At 30.3% G+C, this 17,549-nt stretch overlaps 1 protein-coding gene across 6 annotated transcripts in view; it reads left to right on the top strand.

Moving 5' to 3' along the window:
* Positions 1–17,549, top strand: part of LOC116431157 (putative G-protein coupled receptor No18) — a 164,304-nt gene that overhangs the window by 138,883 nt on the left and 7,872 nt on the right. For all 6 annotated transcript variants that reach the window (XM_031986203.2, XM_031986201.2, XM_031986202.2 and 3 more), the window contains 4 exons: positions 3,767–3,995; positions 7,469–7,606; positions 13,013–13,125; positions 15,885–16,218. In XM_031986203.2, the coding sequence (XP_031842063.1) occupies positions 3,840–3,995; positions 7,469–7,606; positions 13,013–13,125; positions 15,885–16,218 (741 nt within the window). In that variant the 5' untranslated portion in view covers positions 3,767–3,839. The remainder of the gene's footprint in view (positions 1–3,766; positions 3,996–7,468; positions 7,607–13,012; positions 13,126–15,884; positions 16,219–17,549) is intronic.

Consider the following 17,549-nt stretch of genomic DNA (forward strand, 5'->3'; position numbering starts at 1 on the left):
AACATATGGCACGATAAATGTGAATTTAACATTTCTGAAATATTTAAACAAACGGTTGTGATTCAAGGGGCGATAATGTTTACAAAGAAACGGGACAAACAACAAACAAATGAATTGGAGAGGGCACTGAGTTTAAACCCGAACGCACACTGTTATTCATTTGCATAATTGATTCATGCAGAACCGACTTATCGTAAAAACAGGGACAATACGCCGAAACGTTATTGATTGGTTTAATAGTTGAGAAACATGTCAATGGAAACCACACTAATAATTTAGTTTCAATTCTTCGAGTAACAACGATAAATGTTATTCCATAAATTTAAAATATTGTTGGCATTGCGTGTGACAACTGTTATATTTCCACGAAAAACGTGTCAAACTAAAACTCAATTATTACTAATTCAAGCGGCATTTTCATAAATTCAATCTCACATATAATTTGAATTCATTAATTTGAATTTAAATACTGTTATATATTATTAAATAAAGTTGAACTGTTAAATAATCACACTGCAATTCAAATATACTTAATATTGATGGTTAATATTAACGTTCTAATTAAGAGAAAATTAAACAACTAAAGAGGTAATGAAAATGCTTTATAGCTGGAGGTAAAACAAAAATAGATTATCTTGTGCTCATAGAAGTCCATTATTTATCCATTAGAAAATAATCAATTTTACTTATAAGATAGATATAAACTGCAGATAAAAATATATAATTCATTTTCTATTTACCTTGGCTAAATATGTTAATTGTCCGCGGGAATGTTCCAACACGTTCTATTTATAACAGAAAATAATTTGTGTAATAGTGCGTTTAATGTACTCGTTATATCCATTAGCAGTGTAAGATTATCTTAGAATCTTCATCGTAATACGAATCGAATTCGCTTCTCAGAGTTAGTAGTGCGGTGTAGGCCGCCAGTCTGACTTACCCGTACATAATGACACAGTTCTACACGGTTATGTTACAGCTGAAATTAATTGCATAGAATGCATGTATATTAAGATCTTCAATCCATGATACCGTGATGTTTCTCGAAATTGTAATAATACATTTCTGAACATATTCATTCTCATTTAATAATTGAAATTGGTATTAGCAGCAAAGTTTATGTCATTCGTATCAAGTAAAATGAAATTATTCTACAAATTCGTTTTCCGTCTTTTAATCTTGATTTAAGCACCCGCACGAGCTTTTTCCGAAACCTAATATATAATACCATCTACTTCGTCAGAGAACTTTCTCGTTGATGCAACATTGCTTGATGAAAACATTGCTGAATCACTGAGAACAAAGTGCTTGAGGTATTCTTCAGTGCTTTATTCGTATGAGCCGTATTTCTATAGCGCTTACCCTGTATACTAAAACGATCCGCTCTTATCGTTTGCGAATTGCTTTATTTTCCTCGGTGTCCTCATTTAACGTTCTTCCTACCGGAATCTTTTAGATTCCAGGTAACATACATGCCGAGCATTTGCATCCGGTAATTCGTCGTGAATGTATACGCGCGGTTAAAACGTCAGCGTGTATCTTTTAAACTTGTCCGTCAATTATCCTCCATTGTTATAGGAATATGAATCAAGATACATAATACGGACAACTATCACTTCGAAACTTATGTGACAGAGACGATGGATCAACAATGAGAAACTCGAATACAGAGATTGAAAGCAGTAAATATTTGTGCACTCGTATTTATTCTACTTCATTAACCCTCTAATCGCAGGCAATGCGGAATCCAAGTCGCTTGATTTTTTTAATATAAAAAGTACCGAGCAATTAGAGTGACTAATTTCTAATTTTTTATAAAAATTAAAACAATACGTTTCTTGAGACTCTTTTAGTATAGTATATGTACAAATACACAAATTTCATTTAAAATCTTTCACAAACACGCCTTCATAATAATTTAAATACTTGCAAAATAAAAATTCTGAAGTGGGTTAATTTGACCCGTACGGTAGTTTTAGTGTTAAAATTCTAGCATTGAATTCTAGCAAAAAATAAATATAATAGCTATAGGATTACTTCGTACTAGACTAATTAAAATGTGATACTAAAGGATCAGAAAATTTATTGAAATTATAATGTCTATGCAAATCCCCGTATATCTATATAAAATTACAGAGAGAAAGTTATTTATTTAATTCATTTTGGATTAAAAAAAGAACGAAGTATTATAGTTTGTTATTTTTCTTTATAGTTACGAAAGATACAAGAAAGGTATTTGTAATAACAATATTTAAGATTATTAACCTTATGAAACTTTTCCTTTATTTCTAATGTTATTTAATAATACCAGTACTACAAGTTCTTAATTTAACATTTACATATCGAAAGGCTAGGTTCGAAGAATTCGAAAAAAAGTATTACCACAGTACTTGAAGTTTGCTCTACAAAATGCTTGACTTTAAAAGTGGCTCCTTAATTAATAACTGAGTAATAAGCTCTTAATTGCTGTTGCGCTGCTTGGAGCTGGTAACTGAGCTACACGTTTCACCATGTCACATGAAAGCAGTGTTATTTGAATAAACCTTGTAATAAAGATTAAAAAGTGAAAAATATTTTAAAATTTATGACTCGCATTAAGACACAAAGCATCAGTATATTAAAGTATTGGCCACCATTTCTCATTCCGGACGATTTGCTATGCGATTTGATAAGTTTCTCCAAAAGAGGAACAATAGAATGTTCTTTGACTTTAAATTGTCTACGTAGATATATAAAAGAAATCATAAAACGTTTCTATTTGTAATGATAATTCAATTAATCTTTCAATTAATAATTCAATTTGTAGATAGTATCTGATATTTTTTTCTAGGTTTTTAGCAATCATAATGAAGCGATTTTAAAACACTATGATAGACAAAATTTTAATAAATACCTCTCAACCTGCTACTAACAACTAACTGACTAACTTACAAATTGCATCTTACAATTTACATTGTCACTATAATGATTCCTAAATCTTCCAAGTGATTAGAATTGTAAAGTCTATATTTAAACAATTTTTCTTATGAACCTTTATTAACGGAAAAATTTTCTTGGCGAGAAACATTATATACGAACTTCAACTCAACCATTACCTTTGTTTCCATTTAATTATCAATATAAAATTATTACCATTCAATTTGCTCTAACCAAAGCTCAACAAACAGCAGAATAGGTATTAGACAAATGAATAGTTATATTAACAAAGATTGAAAGTGAAAAATGAATCTTTTGAGCATTAACAAATGCTTTTCGTTTATATAGAAGAAATAAATTATAATTTTGAATATTAATAAATTATTCAAGTTTAATCCTTCGTAAATCCTTCAAGCCCGTTTTACGTTGCAGACATGACCGTTAAATGGTTAAATCTTTCGTGCTCCCACGTCAAGATTCGATATTCAATCATACACCTAAAAATCACTGCATAAGTCGTTGATTTATATTACATTCATTTGTAATGTCCAATTCATATCATAAATTAGTAAAACGAACTAGTAAAGTGCATTTCAATTCAACGATGTTGATGCACTTTCTTTAGGAATGAAAAGCTGGGAACGTTTTCGACCACAAAGGGTTAAAAGCTAAAGGGTAAATCATATGATGTAGCTTTGAGTTGTCAATAGTGAAATGTATTGGCGTAGCGTAAGCTCCCTGTCCCGACTGACGCCAAAGAAGTAATCCAGAACGGTAATAACTCTCGAAACGACGCAACGTTCTTTGCGATCCATCACACAGTAATCATTCTGATTAATTTATTTTTCAGGGAGCTTTATGATGTCCGGAGATGCGGAAACTGGTGAGCAGAAGTCATCGTCGATGGACCGGGGATAAGCACCATGGAAAATCAAACGGGCAATTACTATGGAGATATTTATCAATTGAATCATACTGTGTCGACAAACGATCAGGACTCGCAGGTGGAATATTACCTGCCGAAATGGACAGACCTCGTTTTAGCTGGACTATTCACCATGTTGATCATCGTTACTATAGTAAGCAATGGTTTATATTCAAAGCAACTAAAGGAAACTTTTGTTAGCGTTTATTCGAGAGTTATTATTTGAATGCTTTATTTGAGATTTTCCTTGAAAAAGGGATTTATTTAGTGTGTCATTAAATTATACAGAATTATTTGATGAGTGATAACAGTATTTATTATATTATACTTTTATTAGATATTATATTCTATTTATTTTCTATGTTATATTACATTTATTATATTATTGTTACATTTTTAAATACATCGTTGACTGTATGCTATAACGATTGTTGTTTTGATTCATCTGGTAGTTTCGGTGGTAATAATGTTAATAACTTTAGTGAATGCAACGTGACGCTTTAAATGAAGATGTGAATTACCAGTTTCCATTATCAGTGTTTCAAAAATAAAAGAAGTTGATTCTTGTTACTAGACATTTCTACTGTCACGTCTCTCATTTAATTTCTCCTCATTTTTCGACTACATAGTTTTACATTATTTTTAATAGTTGCTTTTTTCGAAACTACTATGGAACGATCAATGAATGATGTATCCATTATATTATAGAACGTCGAGGAATATTCTTGAAAGAATTTCATTTAGTTGGAACTCTTGGGCTTTTTCACTACTTCTTTCCCCACCCGTAGAGAATCAATATAAAACATAAATACTCAAACCAAGATATTTGAAAGTTTTATGAAGTTTGGAATCACAGTTTTATTTCCTGTTGTATTACATGTCACCCAGAATTTCGAGAAAATTATTTTCATAATTTTTTGGATTCTGCAATTCCTCTTCCTTTTCAAACTTTTTATCATACGTCCACCATTGAACAGACAAATTCCTCTTAATTTTTGTCGTAGCTTTCGCAATATTTAAAATGTTTCATTTGTTAAACAAATATTCCTCGCTGTTGAAACAACTGATTTTCTACAACTTGCTGCGTTATTCGAAGAAGTAAGTGCTTATTCCATCTTGATTATTTTATCACTGTTATTTTTCTTCTCCGTTTCTGTGTTTGACAATCACTTATTCCACATTTCTTTAATGTAACGCTTTCGACAACGTTGCACACACTTCGTAAAAGAATCTCTCTGCTAAAGAAACATCACCTTCGTTTATGCGTTTCGCTGTATATTATAATTCAGGAATTTAAAATGTGTTATTCAACATGCAAATATACTCACATTGTAATTCAGTAAGAACATCACTGTACCTGAAAAACTGCAGAAAGGAGACCTGTACAATTTAAAGTTTAAATTTTCTTTGAAAATGTTTTACAGAGAAGAATACTTGTATCCTATATTAAATATGTAGTGCAAACGTTTGTTATTTTTAAAATAGATATTTTAATAATTTATCTTTTAAAACTAAGAAACTCTTATTTTACATTATTTAGTGCAGGATTCAATTATTCTTCCATGTGAAAACACTACCGTTAAAAATCAAACTATTTAATCAATTGTTTGATGATTAATGGATTTGGATTACTCATTAAAATATAATTGGAACTTAATATGCAATTAAAGTCACGTTACATACCACTACTTAAAAATATTTGATTGATAGTTCGATAAATAATGATTTTAACTGTTTAATTGGAATTAAAATTACTTGCTAGTTGCTTAGAAATATAATCGAATTATTTGTCATGGTTTATTAGTTGCATTATTCGCTATTCATTTATTCATATGTGTACAGTATGCTTCTTTATTGTTAAATTCGTTTATTTGAAGTAAACTCACATATATCAGAATCATTAGAAACTCTTACAGAAGCTACATTTATTTTACTCTTACTTTGTTTTTTTTCTAATTATGAATTATAATATTTTCAATGTGTGAAAATCAAAATAACTTTATTCTATAGATATTTTTGTTAACTATACCGTTACATAAATCTTGGCAAAGTTTATTTAAAAAGTAAATGTTAAGGCCACTTAGAGCCTTCCCGTTTCGTCCGGGTCCTTAGATTACCATAGTTTTAGATTTGTATACATTTTATCTTTCTTTAAGAGGTATTTGTACATTCTTTAGATTTCTTTAATAATAAGAGTCTTTGTCCCGTCGCGACTTGCAACCGTCCTTTCGGTATTACGAGAAGGATCCGTGGCAGCTATAAATCCATGAACCCATAAGGCCCGCGATCCTTACTGCAGCTTTCCCTGTTCACATATGGCAGCCAGCCATCAGCATTTCTAACTCTCTAATCCGCCTGTTTTAGCATGTGTTATTAAGGCCAACGCGTTTCTTGCCTTTTATCTGCCACGGTCAAGGATTGGAGGAAGGGAGGGAACTTTGTCTCCCTTCCACAATCCTCTACATTTACAAAAACCAACCAGAACGTCTTCACCTCCGCTAAGACGACTCTACCGAGGCATCGTCGAATACGATTCTGGGAGGTTCAGACACTAGGAAGTCAGATCACAGATAGTACAATATCAGAATATTACAAACCACAACAAGAACCTAGTCATACCTAAGCACCTACTCATTTCCTACGTTTTGTTCCTACGTTTTGTTCGTTTCGGGTGGTCCTTCGAGAAAGATAAGTTTATACGTCGGCACACCGTGTGCAAAACGCCTACAACGCTCGAACATTCTTGCGGTAAACACGAGTACTTAACAGTAAACCTATTGCACACAGGAAGAAATAGCTAGAAATAACTGTCTGAAATTATCTAAATAACTCTTTCGTAGAACTGTAAGTGAAACCGATATAAAGCAGACGCCTTTTTCTTCTTATAATATCGTCTTGGTTTTTGTAACTGTTGCAGTTACTTTGTGTTATTAACAGTTATTTTAAAAGTTATTTGAACCTCTAATTGTTATTAATACAAAATTGTCTAGTAACGGTATATAATCGGCAATAACAGTAAGGATACTTCATAAATATTGGCGATACTGTATACTATGTTGTAATTTATCAAATCTTTTGAAGTGGTAGTAAAAAATTGAAACAATTAAGAAATATTGGCAAATAATCGATTCTATATAATACTGAACATGCATCCTTGTTGTTTCGATATTAAGCACGTACTCCTGTATTGAAATTTATATTTACAATCATCAAACAGTTGCGTTCAAAAACCATCACACTGTTATTACTCTGAACTGCGAGGTCTCGTGTAATGCTTGAAAAATGAAATGTTCGAGCTGTTTGAAGTATTTAAATTTTGATTTTGTCACACATTTTTATATACCGTTTCTGTCAAATATAATCAAATATTATGTTTATTAGAAACTTTTAAATGATCCTGTTCCAATCTTCAATTTAAAATATTTCCTCGGAAGTTTGTAAATATTTTCTATGTTCTATGTTAGAAAATGATCAAAATACTCGTGGCGATCAACGTGTTAACCTTGCGTTGCCAACTAGTTTTCCGCCATAGTGTCGCAGCATCAGCTCGTAAGGGCAACGAGTTGTTCACGTCTGACCTCGATTAATCTTAAATTACTATCATACGTATTTTCTGTTGTCCTGCAGGTAGGCAACACCCTAGTAATTGCCGCTGTGATAACAACTAGACGCCTAAGGTCCGTTACTAATTGTTTCGTATCCAGTCTGGCCGCTGCGGATTTATTGGTTGGCTTGGCCGTCATGCCACCGGCAGTATTACTACAGGTACATAAGTGATATATTCCAATATGGTAGAAACGTTGAAACACACAGTCAGCAACGAAAGTATTTGAAGCATGGTAAGAAATAAATTATCGTTATCAAGAATTAACATCGAGTCAAACTCGTGACAAAAATTTTCAATCGAATTTGGTAAATATAAATTTTATTTATATATTTTTCATATAAATGAAATACTACTTGTTTATTATCAATCTCTAAGCTTTAAAGTAAACGTAGATACAGAATAAACATCAAATTCTTTTCTTTTTCTAATGATAAAATAGTTCTATTAAGTACAATTAACCATTTGCATTGGAAAGTTTTTTGCTAGAAATATTCAACATTTTTGATAAAATATAGACGATGTTTTTTGCGAATAATGTAACTAATTTAATCGATAAATTATGGGACAAAAGTATTTTACTATGACATTTCACATAGTGACACATTATACAAAGTTCAATATTAAATATCAAAATTTATAATTTAACTGTATCAAACCAAGTGATGACTGAGAATCACCTCCCGAGTGCAAAGGGTTAAGGAAGAAATTATAGGTCAAGGGATCATAGGACAAATTTTCAAAAAATTGTACATCGTATATTGCTATCTGTTGAAACAAACTCCATTCATGGTATATACGTGCAATAAAATTGAAAAAAATATTTGTTAATACATAAACATATTATGGAATATTAATTGTATTTAAGCATATATAACGTTCGAATACTTTTGTTGCTGAATATATGTTCAGATAAAAGACAGAGGTAAGGACTGTGTGACAGGAAACTTGGAAACATTCTTCAAAATAGTCAAATCACCAATTTTATCTAATGGTTCAATTGCAACTTTCATATTTTGTATTTATAATTAAACTGCATATGTTTGTGCAATTAAAAATGATTAAAAATAATTTTTTGGTGTGCGATATCAAGTAAAAAATTATATTTTCTATGACAAATTTTAATATACTTGAATTACTATAAAAATTGTAACAAATCTTGCATTTCATACTAATAGAACAATATTTTCAATGACATTATTAATTTCATGTAATATTATGTATGTTTATGTAATTAATTCTTCAAATTACTGTACAAGTAATTGATAACATATTTATTACGTTTATTACATGAGTCATCCGATGCTTTTGAATATTTGTTAATTACTGCAAACGTAGATTTACCGTTACCTACTCATTATGTATCATATATCATATGTGAATAGTATAGGTCAATAATAATGAAGTGAAAATTCCTTTGTTGCTTGTCCCTCCTGGGAAACATAAGTTGTTGATCCAAAAGTATTTTAAATACTTTTCCTATATAAAATGAATGTCCCCAGATACCAGTGTATGTTACGGTATCCGAAAAACATCAAGGCAATATGTCACGCCATAAAAACAGAATATCTATAGCTGCAGCTGGATAACGATCGAAAGCCGGGTCAGCAACAGTTTACGATTTTTTAAAAATCAAAATATTTAACTGCTGCGCATCACTGGGAATACTCTCATTAATATATAAAATTAATTGTTAAACTGTGGGTATATCTATATATTACACATTGTCATTTATATGGGTTATATATTAAAAATGAGAATGCTGAAATTAAATTTTTGTTCACTTACGTGTTACCTTATATTTTAGATACTGGTTTTTTCAATGTTAAAATATTTAATACTTTGTAATATATTCAGAGATTAAATAAATCACAAAATTTAAAGTATAAGTTACTCCGTAATAAATTTACTTCGTAACCGTAATCAGTTTTGGTTTCTCTTTATTATAATAATGTTAACAATATGTCATTACTGTAAAAACATAAATGTCACTTTTTATTTTCAAACTTATTTTGTATTATATATACAAAATTGTATTGTAACACACACCTAAAGCTTTAATTCGAATTTTCGAATTTTAATCAATTACATCAGTAATTTAATAATGGCTATTATTGTTTATGAACATTTACTCAATAGTTTGATATTATTGCTTATCGAAAAGTGTAAAATCACCTTTCGATTGACTTAAAAATAATATGGTTACACGAAGTAAAATTAAGTTAGAATTCTTAACTTAATATTCCCGAAATAAAGAAATAAAGGTATCAATTGTTAATTTACATGAAGTTGTATAGCATTTATTTATTAATTTTATTTTTTCTTAATTACTAAAATGACATAATAAATATATATACTATATCTGTAAATTACTTATTGTTAATGATGCAAATTACTTTTAATTCATTGTTAGTTGCCCAACACGTATTTTTATTTTTATTAAAATGCGAAATATATAGAGGTTCCCCGGTTATTTGTAGTGTCATGAAGATTGGATTTCACGGAATTAAAGCAAATGGCATTGAAACATCATAATGTCCTGGATATATGAATTGAAAACGACCATTTATATACTGTCAGCATAATAACGTTCGACATCCGGATTTTTTAAATCAGCCAACCTTAATGTAACCATTCGGAATGGACTTGTAAATTTCTCCTTTGTTTTCTGAGTGCATTTATCATTCACCTCGCCTACATTAGAGACAATTGCCAACATTGATCCCTCGTTCTTCTTGAACAGCGAAGAGCAATTTTGCATATAAATTAAAACTGAGTCTGGGCATAATGAATGCTGTTCGATACGACGTAGTCCAATCATCTATACCCTATAGACCAATAAAGTATTTTACTGCGACAGAGACGACATGAGATGCTGAAAGAAAAGTGTCCTTCAAATAATTCTTTCTTACCATAATGAAAAGTACTCTGCAAAGAAAATTTATTTAAATATTATTTTAATTTATACAAATTTATTCAAATTGATTTTTATTCATTTTAAACTGTATAAAGGTGTACATAATATTGTACAGAAATTTAGAGTACGAACAGTATCTAAATAAGAATTTTCGAAATTATACAATTATTATTGCATATGCAATTAATGTAGGAAAACAAATTTGAAGTAACATAAGAATTTTGTGTTTAGTATTGTTTATTACAATGCAGAATGTATGAAATAGATTTGAATAGGAAGGATTAAGCTGTGATAATTGTTATATTGTTACTTAAAAATACTTCAAATTATTGGACACATTTCAGCTATTAAAGTAGTCAAAATGAAGAGAATTAGAGCACCACGAGAAATGTTTAATCGCGTACTTCTAAATGAGAAAAACTTTATTGCTTAAAATTCGATGGAAAAATTTGTAAATTAAAGTCTTACAATTTCCTTCGTATTTTGTGTTCTTTTTTATAAAATTTGAAAGTCTACCATCCGCCTTGAAACGTCACGAAGTATTGTACGTAATGGAATCAAGCATTAAAAACGTACAATACCCTGAACACATTGAATGCACGGCTACCTTGATATATATACGGTTCTTCCAAGTGAAAAGGGGAAAAACAAGTACAATGGCGATCCGTATTTTCTTCCTCGTATTTTCTTACATTACGTGTTACTGAGTGTCCGTGAAGATGAAAAGCATTATGAACCGAGTAATGCTGCGACTCATGGAACATTCTTCGTGGGTAATAATAAAAAAAACGCGTGAAATGCACGCACGTCATTCGCAACTAAATATTGAAACTTTGTTTAAAGACTTCTTTATTAAAACCTTCAGAGCATCATTTCTTTTATTTCCACGTTTATCCATATATGCTTGTGCTTAAGGAGATAAAGCTAAGCTTGCGTAATGTAAGGAAGTTTTCTTAGATCTTAGAACAGTGAAATGCTGGATTATGATAATTCGTTAAAGTGTTTATTAAGAGTTTAAATCTAGTTGTAAAAATTCTTAGTGATCTTTGGGTTCTAATTAATGGATTATTATTTAATAATTATTTCTAGGGATTTGTTATACTTGAGTATTTATATGGTGTTATAATTATCTTACAAATATTATTTAAATTTATTATTTTATAAATTTCAGGATTTATCAAATTCTATGTGGAACGAAAATAATATAAATTCTTGTTGAATTTGGTGTTTCACTGTAGCTTTACATATTTGTGTATAATATGAAGAGAAAAAGTGTGCAGTTTAATTATAGTTAATTGAATATTTATGTGTTAAATAAAAGAATAGGTATTTCATAAAATATTACAATTTTATTGGAAGCTTTTAATCATTAACATAAATATGGACTATGGTAGATTTTATTAAATATAGTATATAATTTTATTCAATTAGAAAATTAAAGCAGCGTGAGAATTACATTCCATTAGAAATTAAATAATCAATGTTTCCAAGTTTCAGTGGAGATTACGTGAAAAATGAGTTCGCGCTGACAGCATTGAAGTTTCTTGCGCCATCAATTAAGAACAAGGAACAATGTAATGGATTCGTAGAATCGGTACAAGCTGCATACACGGTGTCTTATTTCAAGTTGGTACATATCTTGTTAAACACGTTAAAAAAGTCGAGCAAAGGAAAACAAGAAAGGGAACACAGACTAAAAGAATATTTCAAAATTATCTATTTTTGTTCTCAGTGATTTTATAATTTGTTATATTCTACGAAATTTGGATCATGTCACTCCAAATTAATTTTTTCTATATTCAGACGTCTGATTTTGTTCAAATATTTGAATTTGATTTGACTATTTACCTTAGAAGGAAGTAGAAAGGGTTTAATCATTTGAATAGTAATTTTATTGACAACTACACAAAACATGAGTGTCTATTTATTTTTTTCAATAGTTAATTGAGAATCATCCTCTATGTCGATGACAACTTTAAAATTGCTTGTAAGTATCTATATTGTAATCATTACGTACGCAACGACTTTTGGACTGTACTACTTAAATTAATAAATTGAAATATCTAACGAATGCAAATATAAATATGTAATTAAAGTGTTTATGAGGATTAAGAATAATTATTACGAGCGTCTAGTGTTCAGTTTATTATATTGTTCCTACAAAAACATGTGTTCATTCAGGTCTTTGAAATTTAGCTACAAAAACAGGTACTCATTAAAATCTTGGAAATTATAGCTCTAAAAACATCGAATTAGGATACGTATTCGCATCAACCAAAGTCGATTTAAACTTCTCGCAAATAACGTTTCTAAAATTGAAAATCCGTCGAATCGACGAGTTCCGTAAACTTAATGTTAAATTATTCAAATTCAAGTGCACCGATTAAACGCAGTTGCGCAAGTACACCTGTTCACGACTTAAAACGGGACACCGTATATTATGCCGAACTCATGAAAACTTCACTATCAACAAGTCCACAGACTCCCTATGAAACTATTTGCAATGCGAGCGAGCCGAATGTCGGAGTCATTTCCCCGAGGAACGGCCGAGTTGCGAGGCCGACCCTAAACTGAAAATCCTCGCGTGCTTTAAGAACTGCTAACAGCCCGCAGTCCAAATCCTGTGACTAATATAACGAATTTGACAAAGCTCACAGGTGGTACTTGGGAGTTGGGCGAAGTGCTCTGCGACTTTTGGGTTTCCCTCGACGTTCTCCTCTGTACTGCCAGTATACTATCGTTATGCGCCATATCCATAGACAGGTGAGTTATCACACGTACTGGGTTGTAACATACATACCTTCGAATTTAGTGGATATATATTTTATATTATTTATATACCGACAAATGTGGATACTGATATCTTGATAACGCCTTACACGGAGAATTTCGTGTTTATGGTTTGGAAATGTTTGAATGTCAGCTTTAAAAATATGGAATAGAAAATATGGGGTTCTATTTAAGAATTTTGACGTGACCATTACTGGACATGTAGTATTTCATATCCTGTAACTTTTGTTTGACACATTTGTTCGTATGACTGATACTTTTCGAGACAATTCGGTGTTATTGATTCAGATCCCATACATTTTTTTTGAACTAAACCTATTTTCATCTAGAAAAATTTTTGAGTTTTGAGGTTTAGTGAGTTGTACACGCCCTATCATTTGTCCGCAACAATTTAGTTGCACTCTATATATTATACATTTCATAAAGTATCTATAGTTTACAGTAATTGTAAAATAAGAAATTAGAAATTGGTCATTTTGACCCGTCTGGTATTTATAGTGTTAATTTGAAGCGTATAAAGAAAAAACCTGTCCCTTGAACTCGTTCCTTTTACGTACCACGATTTGAGAATATTAAGTGATAACATAAACACATTCGAGTGCAGATATGATCGTGTTCTAATTCTAAGGATTTAATTATAGCTTATTGAGAATACGCATAATTGTGTTGAATATAAAACAACTTCTGATCTATTTAAATCGAGCTCTGCTATTTTACTGTTTCGTGAAATTAGATAATAATAATACGAAAATAATATAGTATAATATAATGTATACAATATGTAATATATTTATTATATTTGTATTATATTTGTATTATATTATCATTGAACAATATTGAGTCAATTAAATATTTCGTTATGTTTCGCTCCAGTATAGATCTATTCAGTCGGGTCAGACTAAATAATATTTTTAAGACGCATTGAGTTTTGTTGTACTTCCGTGTTAAAGGATTAATCGGTAAGAATGTCGACGGAGGTGAATTGTCGGAAGTTTATAGGATATTCTACAGGAGAAAAGAAAAGACCGTTTAAATACCGAGAATTAACACCCCGATCACGTTCCACAGTTCCTGCATCCCCTCGTTTTGTATCGACCTTCGTTGACCGAACGAGCAGCAGATACATCAACGAAAATTAGTAGTGCTCAACACTTTAATAATCGATAGCTTGTATACACGGTTCTCGTTCATACAGTGGTTACTTTGTGGATCGATTACTTGGAGAAACTTTTTAGGTTGGAATATAATATATGAATTTGTTAGGAAATTATTAAGCAAGATTATGTTTTAAAGAGAAGGGATGAGATATTTTATTGAAAATCAATTTATCTTGCAGATAAAGTATCGAATATAAGTTTATTAATCTTTCTTTTCTCCGAAATGAATTATGTAAGAATTCATTGCATAATTAAATTTTCTCCATCAATAATACTATAAAGGAAAAAAAATGTTTAAAATAAAACTATTGTATTGTGTAATTTAAAGTTAGCTTTTCAGTATTAGACAGATATATTACAGACTATAGGTAAAATTTTATTTCCAAGATTTCGTTTTTAGTATTTTAATTTTCGAACGAATTTTTTAAAAAATTGTTTGCTATATATTGTACGGTTGATTAAGAAAATTTTTGTTTATGAAATTTTGTAATAAAATGATTTTGAAATATGAAGAGTGCAACAGTTCTTATGCAGGTTACAGTAACATGTGAATTATTTCGAATATTCTGTTAGAATGTTTTGAAATATTCTGTTCTTCGTTCCATTCTCCAGTTTTCTTGAACAATTCTGTCACGTTGCTATTGTAAGAAGCTGTGAAATAATATGTAAGTTTTGAAAGGTAAATGAGGAAGACATTACAGATGCAATATAAATTTGTATCGTATAATCAAAAGAAGTTTTCCAATTTCTTTCCTGTATGAAACACTAACTTGTATTATTCAAGCAACTGTAGCAATACTACGAAATGACTAACATAATTATTTTAAAAGTTGTATTGTTTAAGTGTTCGTACAACTACTAACATACAACTGTGTTCAATCGAAAAGAGGACGATTCTACATGGGAAAATAAATCACAAACAATAATCCGTTCTGATTTTTGAAATTTTTTCGAGAAAAATAAATATATTTAACTAACTTCCGATTAAGTACAGGTGATGCAATTATCAAGGAATTATACTATACGGAAAACTAAATAAGGAATATAGATCAACAATGTTTTAACTGTATGATTTTCGAGACAATCGAATATGTACATATCAGCAGTTATCAAAACAAGAATGTTCCTATCAATTCCATTATTGACTTGACTTTTTGGACAGGAGACCTCAAAAGAAAAAAATGTAAACAAATTTTTTATATAACACACACCTTTTTCAGTTCAATAACCACTAACAATATAATCAATATATTCAAAGAAAAATAAAAGTTAATGTATTAATCCTTTGCGGTCCAAAGAATCCTCACTTCAAAACTTGCATTCATTTTCTTTAATTTAAATTAACTATATTTAGGTAACTATAAGTGAATACAATACTTTTATTCAAAAAGATTTCAAATGTAATATAAATGTAATTGTAATATCACGAAGAAAGGTGACGAAAATTGGTAAACTTTCGTTGTAGTTGGAATAAATTTAAATATCGAGACTGCTTCGACATACGATTGCAAAGAGTTAATAATCCCTGGCGATTTGCCTTGTTGCATACTTAAATGAGCTCAATTTCCGTTTAAGGTATCTAGCCATAACTCAACCACTAATATATAGCCGACGACGTCGAAGTAAAAGACTGGCTGGTCTGATGATTGTAGCAGTCTGGGTCCTAGCCGGTGCTATAACCAGCCCACCTCTTCTGGGGTGCTTTCCGCGTGCAACAAATCGCGACACTAAAAAATGCTCGTACAATATGGACTCCTCATACGTGATATTCTCCGCGATGGGATCCTTTTTTCTACCGATGCTGGTAATGCTTTACGTTTACGGGAGAATATCTTGCTTGATCGCAAGCCGCCACAGAAACCTAGAAGCTACCGGCAACGAAAACATGCAGCCACGAAAAAAGATTTTGGTAAGCATGATCTTGTACAAGTTTTTAGAATTATTTGTATAAATTATCTAATGTGATTAAGTGTTGTATTAATTCTGGTATGTTGTTTGTGTTAATCTGATCGAAAATAGATGATTGATTTTAGGATTACTGTATCAATGGTAGAACATTGTACGAATTTTAGAATTATTATACCAATGGTGCAATAATTTGTCAATATTATACAATATTGCATCAATGGAACAATAATTAAGTAGAATATGTGGTTTTAACTAATTACTTTTGCAATTACAGATACCATAAAATATTGAATATCCAAAATTGTGTACAAGATATTATGTGTAATATTTTGTATACGGGTTTCAGTGTACAAATTTTTAGTAAGATATTTTTTTAATGACGGTTGCTGCTCGCAATTTTTAAATCAAGTGCACTTGCCATTGTTCTTAGGATTTAGTGACCTATACAATACTTTCGGTAAGGAATGCATTTAACGATCGTAAAAGTTGTTCACGCGCAAATACAGCTCCTACTTTCAGTTCTAGTTTCCAGTATATATGTTTACACGATAGGAAGTCTGTGCTTTCTTTTGTATCAGAATCCGTTGTCAAGAAACATTATTATTATCTTTGTATTGCGAGGCAGTCAACAGGAAAGACAAAACGATTATGTATCTACATTTATGTATAGAAAATTTAATCGGACGACCGCCGTCCGAAACCGTAATAAAAATAATTGTATAAATTGTTGGTATTTACAAGAAGTTAATTCGTTTTAATTTATTAAATACAAAATTCATTATGAAGAAACGAATTATTGAAGAAAATGGTGACATGGTGATTACTATTCCTAGAACATGTGTGCGAAATTTCTATGTTGCATACAATGTGGTTTTACTGTATTATAATAATTATTATAATTTGAAGTAATAAGATGAGTATATATTTAAGTACTAATGATACTGTTGCATTTAATATCATAAGAAAATGAGATTATATTAAATTTTATTTATTCTTTGTCATGAAAGAGTTTGTTAATTTGTAATTTCCAAGCATAACTTTCTCCACCACTTCTGTTTGAAAAATATTACATTTTATAAAGAATGGTAATTAAATTCTTTTTATAATTTTAGTGTTCCGTGTCAATGCATTTTTTAAATAAATACTTGAAAAATAAAATAGCAAAGTTTGTAACATTAGTAGTATGACTTGTAATGAATTTATTAACTGCGCTAGAAGAGTGAAGTGGACTTGGATTACAGTTGTACGGAAAGTCGAACAAGCACGCTTAAATGAGAAATTGATTGGCAATTTGAATCTATTGACACGAATATTTACAAATCTATTGCGACG

The sequence above is a fragment of the Nomia melanderi genome, chromosome 2 (genome assembly GCF_051020985.1).
Source record: "Nomia melanderi isolate GNS246 chromosome 2, iyNomMela1, whole genome shotgun sequence".
NCBI lineage: Eukaryota > Metazoa > Arthropoda > Insecta > Hymenoptera > Halictidae > Nomia > Nomia melanderi.